The 18419-nt window shown below is 37.5% G+C and overlaps 2 protein-coding genes across 3 annotated transcripts in view; both read left to right on the top strand.

The window, feature by feature from the left end:
• The window catches only part of LOC308388905 (uncharacterized protein), a 131663-nt gene extending 122918 nt beyond the window's left edge, over positions 1 to 8745 (top strand). For both annotated transcript variants that reach the window (XM_080869882.1, XM_080869881.1), the window contains one exon: positions 8235 to 8745. The gene's annotated coding sequence lies outside the window, so the exon portion shown is untranslated. The remainder of the gene's footprint in view (positions 1 to 8234) is intronic.
• Positions 8746 to 12247: 3502 nt separating this feature from the next.
• On the top strand, positions 12248 to 17794 carry LOC308388002 (homeobox protein Hox-D9b-like). Its single transcript, XM_080868432.1, has 2 exons — positions 12248 to 14189; positions 15368 to 17794. Exons 1-2 carry the CDS (start codon positions 13508 to 13510, stop codon positions 15610 to 15612), a joined length of 927 nt encoding a protein of 308 aa, XP_080724558.1. The 5' UTR covers positions 12248 to 13507; the 3' UTR covers positions 15613 to 17794.
• Positions 17795 to 18419: the final 625 nt, after the last annotated feature.

Here is an 18419-nt window from a genome sequence, read left to right as displayed (position 1 = left end):
GACGTAACGGAACGTATGTGACGTGGCTGGGCTGACCCATTTCCCAGAGTCCTGTGCGGTGTAGTCTTTTTCGTTTCATTTTGTGAAATTTATTTTTTATCTAACGTTATTAAACAATCTTTAAAAAAATTAAAAAAACAGGACTAATGAAAACAAGAAAGGCAGATTGGTCCACAATAATTGAAAATTACATTAAAAACACAAGTTTAACATGTATATGGCTTGTATAGGATATGCTGGTGTACTTTCATGAAGTCATGGATGTGAACACTTTCTTGATAGTTTTCTGCGCTGCTAGTGTTTCAAAGTAGCATCTATTGCTTTTCACTTAACACTGGCTTTCCTTCCAGACCATTTCCATACATGCAGGTGTAGCTTCCAGCCATCTGGTCCATAGTATCTACACCTCCTTTGGTCTTGTTGTAGAATGTGATTAATTGTGTTTTTTCTCCTTTCTGGTATTTTCATCCACCATTTTGTTGTGATACATTGCGCTCAGATGTACAGCAGCTTTCTTTCTGACATATACAACTATATGGTAAGGCTGCGGGGTTTTTTCTGACCCACTTGTGCATTTAAAGGTTAACATATAATTTGGTTTGTCAGAGAAAAACATACATATCTATTAATGAATTTGATGCTACTGCAAAACAAATGAATGAATAGGTGAATAAATAAATAAATCAATGTGAATCAAAGGAACCATTCTCGCTTTAGAAGTCTGCTCTGTTAACTAACTGATAACTCAGCGGAAAAACCAGAGGACTTATAGGATCAGCACAAATATCTGCAGGTTGCCTTTATGTGGGTATCATCAACATATAGTACAATACAAATATATGCATATGTGTAAATTATTTTGAGAGGTAATAATCATAATATAAGGAGATGGACTACACAATTTTATAATGGGAACCAGAACCAGGGGAATGTATTGTACACACTCAGATGTTGGTCTAATGGTACCTGAAAGATTATGTTTGGAGTCTTCAAAAAGAGGTTTCAGATTTCTACAAAGCTCGCTCTTTTTTTTCTTTTGGACTTTGATTTCTTCTTTGAAAGAAGATGGATTGTTTGGGCTTTTACGGATACTACTCGCTGGAGAAATAGGATGAATGGGCTAAAACAGTGGCTCAGCTGGCTGCTTATGAGAGGATGACATATACATGGGCCCCTTGGGGCATCTTCACTGCTGTAACTTGGAGGTCAATTTAGTAGTGTAACCAAGAACATCAGAAAAAAACTGGAGTTGTATATGGTGCTTTGTCTCCATTTTTAAGTAACAGCTACAGCTTTAATAGCCTTTTCTCTCGTCTTTGTCAAATTAGGAGAACCATCTAAGCTAAATAATAATAATACTAAAGCACTGGAGAGTATTTTCTATTGAAATTCTTGCATCATGCCATGTTTCCAAAAGCATAAAACTGAACAGTTATTTCAGCTGTGTAATAAGACATTACTTTCTTCCATAACAACACTACAGATGAAAACATTCAACTCAGTGCCAGTCAAGCCTTTTTCTTGTAGTTCCCCAGTTTGTTGTCAACATCTGTACCTTGAAGGCCGACAAAGCTGCAGGCTAACTTTAAATTGTAATTCCAACTCTTGCCATTAGATGTCGCAGTTTTACTGTATGATGTGGACTTTAAACCCACCAGTAGGACTGAGAATATGTATATGCCTAGGTGTTAAACTAAACAACTGAACAAATCGCATATGTGTACATTTAGCCTCCATTATAGGTCTAAATTATGTTTTTTTTCCTTCTTTTTGATATAAACCTTTAGTACATGAAAGTGGCTTGAAAGAAAGAAAGGAAAAAGAAAAAACCATTTGGGTTCCAGCTCAGCATCTTAATCACAAGTTCCCGTGGTGTCTCACTGTTATCCCATCGCAGGAAATGTGAAGTTGTGATATCTCACCAATATTTATTTCTCAGCTCTCAGCCGAGCTGTTTCAGATTTGGCTGCAGTATGCAGAGATTTGGCCTTCAACTTTTATGCTTCCAGCTTCCTCTGGAGTCTTAAGAGTTATGGGCCTAATAAAATTCTGCCTCTTTTCTCTCTCACACACAATCACTCCCACACACACACACACACACACACACACACACACACACACACACACACACACACACACACACACACACACACACACACACACAAAGATAGGCCTATGCTGTATGAGTAATCCTGATGCTGATGTTATTTCCGTTTCATTAACCTGTAATAAATTAAACACTGAATGAAAATGAGCAACAGGGACTTTTCCAACTCTCCAGTGCTCTACTTGCATAGAGTACACACACGCTAATTTACGCGGGACAGCTGGATGTCACTAAACAATAATCACTGGTGTTTGACAATTTTAGACAAAGTACAATAAAACGCGCATTTAATTGAGTTTTTAATTAGACTAATCTTTCTTTCCTCTATTTAGATGAAAGTAGAGAAGAGATGTTTTTATGTTAAAGAGAATTAGAAAAAAAATGTGTGAAACAGCTTTTTTAACAGGGATTTCATCGCCTGGGTAATTGTTGATAACGTCAGATTCTGCATACGTATCTAAAAATACAGAAACAATGTAACAAAAAAGTATAACTCCACAAAAACAATTTAAAAAACGAGAAATTTTTTAAATGTTGTTATCAGATCTTTTATGATTTCCACGATATTTGCAGCTTCCTCTCCAACTTCATTCATTTAAAGTCCTTATTTGCATTAAAAGCTGCGCTACAATCGACTTTGAACAGGCGACGTTGATTCGGGTGCACGTCAGGGATGAGGGGCCCCCTGCACTTTGCACTCAATTAGCGAAACGTGACAAGAAGAAGACGAATATTTCGAAGTGAGTGTGGTGGGGATAGATCGTTCTTTGGACTCCGTAGTCAGTGTGTGTAATTAAAAAAATAAAGACCTGCTTTATGGACAATGTCCAACGCAGAGCCCGTATATTTGTTCTGGATGACGCCACTCCGCCTACCTTTCTAACTGTAGGATTTCATACTTTACTGATTAGGGCATTAGGCAACATGTTAATAATTTCGCCTCTTATACTTTTTCTGGTTTTATTTACATTTAGTGTTTCGACTGTTTGACCCTCACTAAACTGCCTTAATAATGTATCTACCCGCATCATTTTTATTTTATTTTAATATAGCCTATGTTTATTTATTTATTGGTTTAGTTTTGGGCATCTGTTTCACTGAATGAGGTGCGAGGCCAAAATGTTCAGTGCTTTGTGTCGCAATATATCAAAACACAAAATATTAAATACACTGTCCTAAACACACTGTCCTAAACACTTATACACATATTACAACATATTAATTGCGCGAAATTTCACAATACTACTGCTACTACTACTACTAATAATAATACATTTGCGGATATTTAGGAGATACAGAATTTACAAGATATTATTTTCCTGGCGTGGGTGGATTTCCTGTAAATGAAAATCTGGTTAGTTAATCGATGGAGGACAAACAACACATGCTTTTAGTGAACTATAAGTTTCATTCATTCTCTGTGGGGGTTTTTTTGTTTGTTTTTTTGTTTGTTTTTTTGCTTTCACAACTGCCGTTTCACACCCTAACATTATTTTTTCTATTTTTTTTTCTTACCGCAGTTTAGAGTAACTACATTTTTCGAACAAGATTACTAAAAATACACAGCCTTATATTAATTTTACTAAAACATACGCACTACCAAAGGTAACGACTATGACCACTGTAAGCTGCCGTTTAGAACGAACATCGGTATTTGGCACTCTGCGATGAGAAGGTGTTATAGAAGCCTATTCTGCATGCCAGACATTATCACGTGTGTCCTAGACGTCCACAGGGGCTACAGTAACTACCGTTTAATATACACACATTGTACAAAGTAAAAAATCTCAAAGCATATTGTGTTCCATATGGTTAAATGGTGAGCAGTGGGCATCATTTTCACTGGATATATTTATTTGATACATTAATTAAAATACACCAGTCCTTTGTGGTTTCTGCCATCAAGGATGTTTTGCCTCATTTAAAGACTTGCATCAGCTTGCTCTACATTTGTTTTGCACAAAAGTACTTCATGCAAATTTAGCTTGGTTACCACTGAACCTGGTCAATTCACCAGCTAAGTAACTGATCTGTACACATCATAATCACAAACCATCCAAAACTGATCAGAATAGTTTTTTCAAAGCAGGCCTGTCAACATAATGGTAACTACATTTACACATCTTATATTTATAATATAGCTATTTCTCGGGACTGTACTATTGCATTGCAAAGCTAGTCGAGATTTATGCCTCATATAAGAGGCTACAGATCCTTTTGAAGAACAGCTTTCACAAAAAGATCAGCCAATCAGTAAACCACACCTCTGGTGCAGTTTCCTCACTTGCTGCCTATAATGCCTTCTGTCTTCTCCTACAACAGCTGCAGATGTATTGAACCTCAGCTGATTAAGGCAGCAGGCCAAGGTTAGAAACAAGAGAGTGGTGGTGGATTTGTTTGTGCGATACTTTCATGATTTGGCTGTTGTTTAGTCCAGAGATTTTCCCATGGTTCTACAGAAGGACCAGCTTTTGTCCTTGTGAATTTCAATATTGTTTGAGGCAATGAAGTGGGGGCATCATAAGTTGCTTATTTTGATATGAATATGTATGCTTTTGCAAAATGACTTACAGATCTAAATTTTTTGACAGTGTATGCTTTAGTTAGGAAAGTATTCAGGAAATATAAGGGATATTTGCTATACTTTTATCATGTGAAAGCAACACAAATGCTCACAATGTAAAGTATTTTGAAGATGTGAACCATGCATTATTGTCACTTTCCTTAAACAAGGCTTTTCTAATCAATGCCTGTCGGCTAATCTAAATGTCAAAATTGGATACATTTTAAGTTACTACAGTGAGACCATTAAAAAGAAAAATCTGGTCATGTTTTCACTGAAGGCACATAGTGAGATGTTCTCATAATAAGTGAATGCTCAATGAAAGTGATTAGACACATTCTGTATATTTATTAGACAATAACTTGTCACCTCATACTGTTTTTAAAATATAGTAGCAGAATGGGTTGAAATTACTCCTCACTATTTAAAAAGACATCCATCAGTTGGAAAAAAAAGCATATTTCATAAGTTGCTACTTCCACTGTGTGACTATACTATGAGACTGCTCCTACTGCTAATATTATTACTACCACTGATTATTGGTAATTGATAATTTTTTCATCCATTAAAAACGATCTAATAAACCATTCTTGATTGTTCTTTTAGGGTCCAAAAGAGGGCTGGAACTTATTGCAGGTAGATCAAAGACCTACAGTCAGTTTTTTTTCTTCCACTATATATTCTCATCTGTGTTAGTAAGATTTGTTATTTCGTTCTTTTCCATGGAAAATCCAAATTTGTTTTGGACATCAGGTGTGGAATTAAAAGTTTAGAATTCCTTATTTTTCTTATGACATTCACTTACACGGTGTTTATTAGGCCTTATTTGATGTGGCTTCAGTGTAAAAACATCCAGCCCATCCTGTAGGATTACTTAATTATACTCAGAAGACCAAGTTTAAAGAGACTCAAGGTCAAATGCTAGCTTTTCCTTTCTGAGGGCCATTGACTGTTGTCTTGAGGGTAATGAGCACATGCAAACACGATCTTTTTATTCTGTTTTATTTCATAGTTTTATCTTTGAAGGTGTTTTAACATCCTAGAGAGACTCAAACTACAAGTTCATTTTAATTGTAACTCCTGTGTAAGAAGCAACTGCAAAGGTGTCAAACACTGGGAGCAGGCGCCATTTGTCCATTTTGGCCTAATAGATGAATTTCCAAAATTATGCCTTCTATTTCTATATTTTTGCTCATAAAGAGGTAAAATAATATTGTTTTTGCTTACAAAAACTATGTGTGAAGGATTTGTGTCTCTGTAGAGCCATTACAATCTGTAAATTACATAAATTATAACAAAACAAACGGAGAATGTGAATCTGCAAAGTTATATTTTTAAAATCACCCTAACTTTTTAAAAGATGTCTCAGTAAATGCTTTACACATTAAACAAGAAGGTTAATTTAATTTAAGTGCTCCGTGACATGATTTTTTTCAAGGGAGTGCGGTAAGGAATGTCTTTCTTTGGACCTCTTTGTTCAACTTTTTAGTGCAAAACAAGTGTATTGTCTCCAGTACAGTATTAAGCATTTACTGGTCCAGCTCACTCTACATCAAATTGGGCTGTATGTGGCCCAAACTGACCCTTTAGGAGGAGGATCTGTTCCCACCCTCTCTTCAAGCTGCCGGGGAAGCTGCTTATCACGAGTATCTTGGTTTACAGTGCCCGCGTTAAACCCATTTTTAAGCAAAGGCGTTAGATCCAAGGATTTCTCCAAAGGACACATGATGTTCCGAAATTTTTCCTCGCTAATCCAACAGAAGATGGTTTCGATCAGACGGATGTAGGCACATCGAGGACTGATTCCTAGAAGGGAATTTACACCTGGGAACCAACACGAGAAAGAAATGAAACAGCCCGAGTGCAGGAGTTGTCACTGCATTGGAGATACGAGAGGAGGCCGGTGCAGTCAGAGCCATATCAGAGGGCCGGGAGACTGCACCGGAGAGTAGGCCACAGTGTAAACGGCAGTTGAAGTTGAGTAAGTTGAAGTCACGGCGTAATTATAGTACGAGACAACCCGTTCTCACTCCCAAAGCGTAACATTTTACGCTAGGTGACAAATCGTCACCATATTACGTTTTCGGCTACCCACCACGTTCCTAAATGACGACCTCGGAAAAAGAGGAAATATGAGAACCGTCTGGACTGAACCTACACATGTTCGCTCTTTTTCTTCAAATCGCTTAGAAACACGCTATTTAACATCATTAAAGACCTGGTTAAGGTCAGGAATAAGGTTATGGTCAGGGCTAGGGATAAGGTTAGGTTTAGGGCTGGAATACAGGTCTGGAACGTCTACTACCGCGGGAGCGTCATTGCACTGGATTCCAGCCATAACCCGCCGCGTACCATAAGAACGCCGAAGGTCTCCTTTCGCGTTCCTCAGGAACGCCGCGGGACGTGACAAAACGTCCACATGTTACGCCTCGGGAGTGAGAACGCTCTGTACGAGAATGTATAAAACGATCTCCACATCAGACAAGGGTTTCTAGATTAGCGGTCACATGACTGGATTTGATAGTTTATTTCAATGCAATTGAATGGCATTTCTACTCTTCGCTTTTCCCAATTTTCATTGCAAAATTAAAATAAATTCCAACAATGACTTTAGGCGCAAATATTCCATCTTTGTCAGCAGCTTACTGGACTGCAACTACTCGAGTACTATATGATGTGTATTGCTTCGTTATTGTGAAGTCTTTTCTGTACACTGTTCTGGCTGAAGGACTCGTATATGCTGTGCAGCTGCATGTGATTACACATCTTGGCAAAGATTTGTGTTAAGAGTGGCGTGATGATGAACGCTCTCCACCCATGAGGTTTTGTTCAACTTGTGAAATTTAACTTGGAATTTTTTACTTTTAATATGTGTTCAGGATTCTGTTAGATACAAACAAAACACAACTATACGTGACGCACACGAGTAAAGCGCTACGTCACTATAAACGTATAATATTTTTTTTTACTGTTTTTATCTTTTAAAGATAGATTTTAAATCTGCGGAGTACCTGCTAAAAGACTGACCTTTATTAACCATCCGATCTGGATGTTATTAAGACTCATATCAGTATATCTCAAATACAATGGAATATTATCCAATATGATGATTAATCAGTTAATGTACTAAATGAAAACAAAAAGACACCTATTCTAATTGTTGATCTTGTAATTACCAACTTTGCAAAGTGCAAAAAGCTATGTGACTTCATGATTACCAATAATGGGCTGTCCTGTTACTATTAAACGTTCAGCTGCAGGGAATATTGTGTAGTCTTCACAATGAGAAACTAATGATAACCAATATATCCAGAGTTGAAATTAGCCAAATCAATATATATATATTTGAAATGTATTGATATTCCAGGAATTAAAAGGACAAAAGCAATGAAAATTGTGCAGATAAAATAGGGAATCTTTGTTAGATGTGTGTGTGTGTGGAATGGTGACATATTGAAATATGTCTCAGTATGCTCATGTTTTTAAATTAATTCTATTTCAGTACATTGTGAAGAAAACATCATTTTAAAACAAGGAAACAGTGTGCTATCTTTTTGTTTTCAGGTGAAAATCTGGTTAAAGAACAGCAGAATGAAGAGAAGAATCAGGAGACTGTGACTACCTGTTCTGAACTGGTGAGGAAGAAGAACTAAAAGACAATCATCTGCAACCTTTGGACACCTATGAGCAGGTGGTAAGAGACATATAAGAGGGTAATACACAAACCCAGCTAAAGGAAGACCCAGAGCTCATGGTGTTTTTCTCTTGTACCAACACAGATTTTATTATGTTTGCCATTGAGAAAACCTTTTGGAATGCTTCTCTTAACTCCAGCTTCAAGTCATGTGGTTTCACTGCAAAGCCATTAATGCTCTCTCTGCCTCAGGCCATGTCCTTTGAACACAAGGCCATGTGAGCAAGCATGAAGTTTTATCCATAGGGGTGGCTGTAGCTCAGGTGGCAGAGCAGGTCAGCCACTAATCAGAAGGTCGGTGGTTCGATCCCAGGCTGCATCCTGGCTGCATGCCAAATATCCTTGGGCAAGATACTAACCCCGTGTTTGCCTACTGGTGGTGGTCAGGTGTGTCCGGCAGCCTCGCCTCTGTCAGTGCGCCCCAGGGCAGCTGTGGCTACAATGTAGCTTGCCAGTGTGTGAATGTGTGTGTGAATGGGTGAATGACTGAATGTAGTGTAAAGCGCTTTGGGGTCCTATGGACTAGAAAAGCGCTATACAAATGCAGGCCATTTACCATTTTCATTTGAAACAAACAAAACAAAATATATGTTTTCTGTTAATATCTTTTAAAAAATATGTATATTGGATTTTGATGTTATTTTCTTTAAGTTGGTGTTTATCATGATGTTAATGTGTATGCATTCATAAAAAATGTCCTGCTTAATGCTAATAACTTCAGTTTAGTAGTCAGTACCTCAGTATACTGAAGCTGAATATAAAACCAAATGAATATGAGTCTAAACAATCATCTTTGCATAACGTTTGATGTTTGCCTCTTTGCTATTTCTCCTCTAATCAGCAAAATCAACAGAAGTGCAGTTATATTCCTGGATTTCCTTTATGTACTCGTTTAAGGATGATGAATATGAGGACTATGAGGAAACTGTTGTTGATCAAACATTAAAAAGATTATCATTACCACTGACACATTGTCTAATGTCTAATTCCTCTTTTTTGTCTCGTTTAATGTCGCATATATATTCTTAAATGTAAAAAGTAATGAAATAATATTAAATACCCTTGTGACAGGACTGTTTATAGTAACACAGACTTGTTTCTTTTGAAATGGGTTTAGTGGGAGTTGTGACAACCTAGATGTTGATTTGTGACAGTTTAATGACTTAATTTTATAGCTTTAAAGTTTCCAACATCTGTTGTTTATGGGAGACCTGGCCAAGGATGAACAATATTACAAGGTTACAAAATGTGTAAAACAGTTTTAAGTATATTTAAATATTCTGTAAATGTTAAAATTAAAAGAATCACTGGTTAAAGATATTACAGAAAATTACTTCATTAAAAATTGAATTTCTCAGTGTATAACAAAAGCAGTGAACAGAAATAAATAACATCAAGGCAAGTAACACAACATCTAACTTAGGAATGCAAATGTCATTGTTCAGTCACAGAAGTTTGAGATTTGAACTCCAGAGAAACCAAAATTATTTAGTGTTAGTATTTCCTGAAGGTTATTCTATGGCTAAGGAGTAATAGAAGAGGATGATGTTCTACCAAGCTCTGAAAAAACCCTGGGTACTCAGAAAAAGGAGCTCGACAACCATACTGGACAATGGATTTAATTGAATTTTAAAAACGCCTGTTGTAACTGAAATGTAAGGCAATCTAAAATACTATACTATATACTATACTATTTAACATTCGACAGCAAAGAGAAGAAGTACTGCATTAAAGAAAATCTGGAAAGAAGAACTTCTCAGACTTCTGTTCTTTGTTCTTTTACACCTTGGTGTGCTGAGTCTGAACAACATGGGACCAGACAGCAGAAACACCCAGTGAGTCCAAGGCTGCTAATGAACCTTGAACCGCAAACAAATCCCAACAAACCACACGGCCACAAACCACCATTTCCTCAACTCGTGACTTTTATTGGGGCAATACAGACAGTCTGCTGCCTCTCGCTTTGTTTGTCTCAAACATTCACCTCATCTGTGTGTGAGTGGGACTGCAAACGGGTGTGTATTTGTGAGTGATGTCTAAAGAAAGACAAAGGAGAGATTGTGTTTCTGGCTGGAAATAAAGACATCAAAGCTAGCTACCCCCAATAAAACTATTTTTGGGGTGTTTTACCTTTGCAAGAACTTGATGCTGTCGTACTAGTAGTTGTTGCAAACTTTTAGTTACATAATATTGAAAATTAAAGGAGTGTAGAAGTAGACTTGCAGGGGCTTTAATAGTCAGTCATTTCATTAAAGAAATAATCAAACAATTCTGAAAAAAGTTCCAACTGGAAACCTTCAAAATCAACATTTCAATTTTTTTACAATGTGGAATGAAGTTGGTGCGTATTTAATCAACCCATGCAGTATATTACCTTTAAACAAGTCAGTTTAACCTACTCACCAAGTGTCCGAATCAAAAGCCAAAATTTCATTTTTTATGTTTTTAAGCAATTTTGAGCATCGTTATCATGGAATATATCATAGCTCCAACAGGAAAAATAAAAAATTTAATGTCTATGAGCAAGATATAGAAATAGGTATTGGTGCCTAGGATGTTTTATCTGATGGAGGAAACTTGAAAAGATGCATTTGAGATATATGGCTGGTGAAACAAGTTATAGCATATGAAAGATCATATGAAGATACATTTTGGTACCAGGCTCATCTTTTAGTTGTAGTTGTCCCGTGTCAAATTATTTTTAATATAGTAATATTCTAACACTGACTAAAATGTACAATTCTGTTTTATTCAAAGAATTAAAACCATGATAATAAAAAGAGTCTGTGTAGAAATACATTAGCAATTACTCCGAATCTACTAACAGGGACACTTGAATGAGGTATTTTGCATTTAGTGTCCATTATAATGTTTATAAGACACAACATATAGTTGTTTGCAGAAGCACAAGCAAAGTGTTACCAATACGGGGAACACAAGTAAATAAAAAGATGATGAATGACAAACCAGGGCAGTAATCATGTAAAATATGGCCTGATAGTAATAACAACACTTCACTAATTGTTTTTCTTAATACTCATCTCTAAAACGTCTTGGCATCAGTTTAGGGAAATGCATCGTGGGAAATGGTGCCAACATTGTACCATCATATCTTACAATCTGTCATATAAATTTAAAGAGCAGCTTGAGTGACTTTTAATTTTTACACAGCAAACACTCTCCATTCTTTTACAGCATCCTCAGACCCCCCACCCCACCCCCGCCCATTAGCAGAGGAGCCGTTAAAACACTGCCATCTAGAGTAAGATACCCTGAATTTCATTCAGGCATTGAGAAGTCTCTCTGGTCCGAATGAGGTTTGAAGTCATTAAATCATAAATTCTGATTCATGTGTTTCTCCATGTCAGTATTTTCATAAAACCACTTAAGAAACAAGATTTTCAGATCTTAAAATCACTTCTGCAGTGATTTATAAATGATTGCTGGGATATTTTGTATAACATAGAGGACTGTTTTGCTCACATACCTCTCTTCATCCTGCTGGAAGTGACTCTCAAAGTGTCTATTTATTTTCAAGACGTTATATTCCAAGCATATAATCTCATTTTATCTGAATATTATTAGCTGTAGTAATTAATTAATTTACTGAAAGCCTTTGGACCTTCTTTAATTGCAAAGTTTGGAGTCCTTGCAGTGCTTTCAATCAGATTTGTCTCATTCAGCCAGAAGATGGCGCTAGCTGTGCACGATCAAGGTGTAGCCCAAGGGTGTCAAACTCATTTTAGCGAATGGGCCACATAATGAGCAGTTAGATCTGAAGTAGGGCGAGAAAGTAAAACCTTTACAAAACAGTTTTTATTTAAAAATTAATGAATAAAACTAAAATATCACGATGAAAACATTCACGTGGCTCTTATGATTTTTGAAAAGCTGAAACAATTAAGATACCACAACCCCTCCCCCACAAAATCTGTCAGACAATAGGAACTTTTACTTATATTCCTTGAGCCTGCAGTCATTAGATGCACAATAACATTTGCTGATCACTGTGGATTTATAAAGACACAAACCTTTACGTGTACAGTTTTTGTATTTAACCAACAGTATTATTTACTATTATTATTTATTATTCCAACAACTTGACTAAATCTAGAGATAATTTTAAATTTCCATCTATTTTCACTCCTGTGTAACGCCACCAGTATTACCCTGGAAATAGCAGTGCAATATATTAAAAATGTTCTTGCAGTTTTCACGCTTTTCACACTTTTTCCGAACTCAAAAGTCAGTGGGCCAAAATGAATCCTTACTGTTTACCGTTCCTGGCCTAACCTAGCATATAAGAGCCACAAAGAAAAGCACTTGGAATTTCACTTTTATGCACAAGCACTGCTATATATATAGATTATGACACTGTTTTCCTTCCACTGCTTAAAATGACGGATAAATCAAATGATCTTCTTAGATTTGGTTTATTTAGTAAGAGAACAACAAAAGCACAGCAACAACAAAACACTCGACACTTTAAAATTAGAAAAAAGTAACTAATTTGAGCACAGAACTTGTGAACTGATACAAATCAATTTCTGATCTTGGGTAATAGTTCCAGCAAAATAAAGCTGCACGCAATTCAACATGAACTTCAAGGGAGAATCACTCTAAGCTCGAAATGAGTCACGATTCACACAAAGGAAAGCCGAAGCCCATCCCCTCCCGTTTTAATCAGTCCTGTGACAATCTGAGGCTGTGATGACATAATTACTAATAAAGTGTAAGTCATATTTTTGCATTAAATAAGTGCAAAAGGCAGAAGCACCTACGCTCTCTTCAAACGGGCATACGAACGGCCCAATGCTACTTTTTATTCAGCCTCTAAAAAGAGTCCAAGTTTTTTTGTTTTTTTGTTTTTTAATATATATATATATATGTTACATTCAGGTCCATCCGCAGTAGGCGTGCTATCACATTTCTGAAAACAAAAGAATGAATTGATTTATCTTCTATACTGGCTAAATACAGTCTAACCATGTGATCCGCAGAGTAACCAATGGGCAGCCGAGGAGAAAGTAAGGGCAGGAAAAAATTACTACCATTTTAGGGGAGGATGTAAGCCACTATACCAGCCCATCTAACGTTTTACAGTCGCATTTAAGTGTCTTTTTATTGAAATAATAAAATAAACATGTCGCTAACGAATTATTATTCCATGATGGGTCTCCAGACCGAGGAGCCTTACGGTGCACATTTCATCCCGGGAGGCTTGCAGGGTTCGACGGCTGGCTGCGCAAAGCCAGGCCGGGGAGCAGAGGAGGAGGAGGGGACCCCCGGCTCACACATCCCGGATTTCTCTCATTTTTCCAACAAACAGTCGAGTTTAAATGGCTTTTCTCCTTGGACAAACACTTCCACTTCTTCTACGTCTTCTTCTCCGCAGCGGCAATCCGCCCCCGGTGCGTCCATCCCCGGCCTTTTTCATCCACATCACCTCCTGAGCCACCACCCCTACTACGGCCCGCAGACTCAGACACACGCCGAACACCTTGCATCCGCGTCGGACAGCAGGTTTGTACGCTGCTGGGAAGGGGCGAGCCCCACCTCGGAGACCGCTCTGTCGCAAGTTTCGGCCACTTTCCCCGCGTGTCTCCCAGCACAGAGTGACCTCTCCAATCCGAGCCCGAGGTATGAGACAATTAAGCCCGAGAGTTCACCCCCGTCACACGACAGTCCTGAAGATTCCAGCTTCGCCAGTCCGGCGGAGGTGGTCCTGGAGCGGCTTGGGACTGTAGAGGAGCTGGGGAGGAAGCCTGAGCCAAAGAAAGAGGACGACGACAGAAAAACACAGCAGCAGCAGCAGCTTGACCCGGGTAAACACAGATACACTAAACTCAGGAATGTTTATTAGCTTTAAGAAGTGGCGATACACAGGTGTGTGTGTGTGTGTGTGTGTGTGTGTGTGTGTGTGTGTGTGTGTGTGTGTGTGTGTTAGAGAGGGGAGTGTGACTTTTATGGGCCTATAAATGTCTTGTAAACTGTCAAATATAAAACCTTATTGTCCATTAAAGTAATTAAGGTGATATTGTTATTTAACAATTTGTCAATAGCTATATGAAAACCCAGGTTGACTTGCACATGAAGGTTTTTCTGATAGTAGGAGAGTTAGCGAGCCCGTTTTTGCAAATACTACTCCAAGCTAGTTTTGCCTAAAATAGTCAGTATAGTCATGCTATGCTCTAAAAGCATGCCATGCCATTTAAAACACATTATTGGACCCTTACTCCAGAGTGCAGACTCATAGCTTTATTATTATTATTATTATTATTATTATTATTATTATTATTATTATTATTATTAGTAGTAGTAGTAGTAGTAGTAGTAGTAGTAGAGATACATTAATATATTTTATCTTGGGATAAACAAAACAATTATCTGGGTTTCATTAAAATATCTACTTTTTGTAAAATGAGAGATTTTAGCTAATCTAAAGTTAATTTAATGATGTAAGAATCCTAAGTGCTTTAATTTTTTTTAATGCAAAATAGCATTGTGAGAGCATGACTATCAAACTATTAAATGTTTAAAAAAATATCCTTACTCAGCTGATTAAAAAACAGAAAAAATGAGCATGAGTGTGGCTGTGGTTGTTTTTCAGCCCTGTCTCCTCTCGTACTGAGATTTAGGCTCATCTTTATTGGGTATACTTTCCTGTATTTATAGCAGCTCACTGTCCTTCCAAATCGAAAAGGACAGAAACCTCAAATGTGGCCACATTTTCAATTATGTCACATTATGTTAAATTACGGGTTTGTCATAAATTACAGGAGGAGTATGTGAAAAAAGGTGTAGATGTGTTTCTTTTTCTAATGAGCCAAAAACTGTGGGCTCATAAAATTTGCTCCACAAAATGTTTTCTTTGAATCTTATGCCAGCCTTTGAACTCCTCACAACACACACAGAAAGACATGCTTAAAACCAGAGGAAAGTAAATATACATGGTGTTTGGTGTGAGTAAAAACCTATGCAACTCTCGTCTCTTTTCCTGCAGAAAATCCATCAGCTAGCTGGATCCATGCCAAATCGACCCGGAAAAAGAGATGTCCTTACACCAAACACCAGACCCTGGAGCTGGAGAAGGAATTCCTCTACAACATGTATCTGACCAGAGATCGGCGCCTGGAGGTGGCAGGACTCTTAAATCTGACAGAGAGACAGGTCAAAATCTGGTTCCAAAACAGACGGATGAAGATGAAGAAGTTGATGATTCGGGAGAGGAGGAGTATGAATGAATGATGAATTTAGAGGCTGGGGCTTTTGTTTTCTTCCTGTGATAGGTGAAGAGGTGGTGGTGATAAAAGAAACACAGTGCTCAGAGATGGCCAACATCTCTAACATGAACTGGCAAGATCAGCTGTGACTAAGCAAAGGATTGTAGAGCTAACATTGCTGCTTTTGAAAACTGCAGTGATAAACTCTGCAGGGGAGACCGGGATGTGCTGTAACACACACATTAATGTCTTTAAAAAAGTTAGGTAATCTGTACTTTGGCGCATAATTCTTCTATCTGCATGTTTTAAAAAGAAAACAGCTCATCTGAAACCCGGGGTAGTTGTAAATAATGAAGTGTTAACATTTACAGGGAGGTCAATAAACCCAATCACAAACATACCAGCTCATATCAAAGACTACTCATTTTAAAACACATCTGTTTTTAATATGGATGCACATCTCTCATGTTCAGAAATGGCAATGCTTGAAACATTCCAGACGTAATACTTAAACTGTATGTGCTCTCAACAAAAAAAATGGGAATGGTGTTTTATGATTTAAGGCTAAAACTATCGCCCTCATGAAAACTATGTTTAATGTGCAAGCTCGGACTGAAGTACAAGGGAAAACTATCAAAGATAAACCGCATGAGTAATCTCATGGCTGAATACCTGCTTGTTATAGCCTGAAAAATAGCTGCAGAATATTTGTATGGGATTAAAATGAAATATTTTTGGGAGCAAACAGGATTCAGGCTAGTGGACTGTATCTGATGCATGTAAGTATTAACATATTTACGTGAAAGATGTTAATACTGTTGGGTTGGCACTACCAAAAGATAAAAGACACATTCGCTAAGGCTGGAGTTATTCTCTTTATGCTCTTTTAACAATGCGATTACCCTTAGAAAACAAACCAAAACCAAATGTATCTTCGAGAACACCAAGATTACACATGTGAAAAATCTAAAAATCGCAAGTACTTAAAAGGTGAATTGATCATGCTAAAGTAATAATGTGTTTTAAATGTGATACTTTCACTTCTGTCCCACTTCAGTGGCTTTTTCAGACCAGGGTCAGCTGTACTTTGTCTAACTGGCTAATAAGCGACTAAAGATGAATATTTTCTGTCTAACACATTATCTGTGACTTGAGGCTTTGGTTTATTGGCTGTAAATAAAATGAGTCTACTGCATTTTAAATAGGACCACCTCTTGTTTGGGTTTAAAAGGCGCTCTTGTCTTTTCCTGGTCCTCCATTGAAGTTTCTGCACAAATGCGTGGGTCATAATAGTTAAAAATACTGATGTAGGTTTTGTATAATCACAACCTTTTACATGTCATGCACTTGTAACCACAGTGCATTTGCTAAATTTACGAGATTTTATATATTTACAATAAGCAACATAAAAAAGGAAGCAAAACACCACTTCTTCTTCTTGCTGTATTTCAGGTGCCTGACAGGTCTGTACAGAAACTTGTTTCACTTTGCTCCTAGTGGAGAAGTTCTCTGTGTTACAACCAATCCTGGTCTCCCTTATTAATCAGAAAGGAGCTTTTAAGGAATTTGCTCCAGAAGACAGAATAAAGCTTCTTTGTTTTGTTTTTATAAACTCTGCATGTAGCCTTATAGGGGCATATTTGTTGGTATTGTTGTCCTTGATGTTGTTGTCATTGTTGCTGTGTATATTTGTTGTTACTGTGGGTTTGAAATGCAGATATGGTCATGCCTACACACACACACACACACACACACACACACACACACACACACACACACACACACACACACACACACACACACACACACACACACACACCAGTCATGGCTAAGCTATGGTGTGACTGCAGTTTGATTGTTAGATTTTCTGTTTCGCTGTTTCCTCCCAGTAACCAGCTACTGTCCTCTTAAGACGTTTTACAACAACGCACAATCGATTTCCATTTTCCAATGTAAGTTGGTATAACATCCGCAGCAACGGGAACATTGTGAGGATTTTAAAGGTATTTTGGTGCTTTTCGTTTTTGTCCACATTCTCCTTGAGAGAAGAGGAAGAACAACAGGCTATGTTAGCCTACAGCGACAGGCCTGTGCTGTGCTGTGAGACGAAGTGTGATAAAATAAGGCCTTCATCCTGTCATTTAGGTTATAAGTTCAATATGCTGCTCATGGTGATTTTTCTAAATAAAATAAAAGATGGATTACAGCGTCGGTGTTCATTTGCGCCTTCTTTTTGGCGACTTGGTAATTTTACGCACGGATTAGTCCGCACAAATCAGTTTTTTTTTTCTTTTTGTTTGTTTTTAACTTGATATTAAAGGCATATTAATAATATTTATAGCATCACATGGCAACATTGTAGACATAAAAAATATCCTGCTATAGAACTACTGCAAAAATATTTTGTAGCCCCTGATCAATGTAGCCTAAAACTCATAAAGGTTAAAATTGCGCTGTCGTTTATTAAATAGCGCAATACAACCCAATAAAAAGGCTTACATACAGCATTATCCTATATTATTATCCTGCGGCTGATTCTACAGGGGGGGAAACAAAGGCAGTAATTCATGGTTGACATTAAACAGGATTATAGGCCAATAACTCGATTTATTATGTTTGTCATTATGATTATATTCCACCGTCAAGGTGTTTCACTGCTCTCAGGTATGTGTTCGGAGTTTCAGCCCACGGAGAGACATTTCTGCCTCCTTGTTTTGTCAAAGTCAGTGCAGCGCCTCGTAGCTTCCTTCATTTATTGCGGCTATATAATCTTCTCAGGGCTCATCCTACTGCAGGGTCATAAACCAACAGCATGCATTTGGAGAATAAACG

Source organism: Rhamphochromis sp. 'chilingali' (assembly GCF_963969265.1).
Source record: "Rhamphochromis sp. 'chilingali' genome assembly, chromosome: 20".
In the NCBI taxonomy this organism is placed as follows: Eukaryota; Metazoa; Chordata; class Actinopteri; order Cichliformes; family Cichlidae; genus Rhamphochromis; species Rhamphochromis sp. 'chilingali'.
This window is presented reverse-complemented; position numbering and strand designations above follow the sequence as displayed.

What these genes read in the sequence shown, in the direction of transcription:
- LOC308388002 (XM_080868432.1), top strand. Translation starts at nt 13,508, where the DNA reads ATGTCGCTAACGAATTATTATTCCATGATGGGTCTCCAGACCGAGGAG. An exon ending in GCAGCAGCAGCTTGACCCGG is followed by an intron (nt 14,190 to 15,367) that starts GTAAACACAGAT and finishes CTTTTCCTGCAG; the next exon opens with AAAATCCATCAGCTAGCTGG.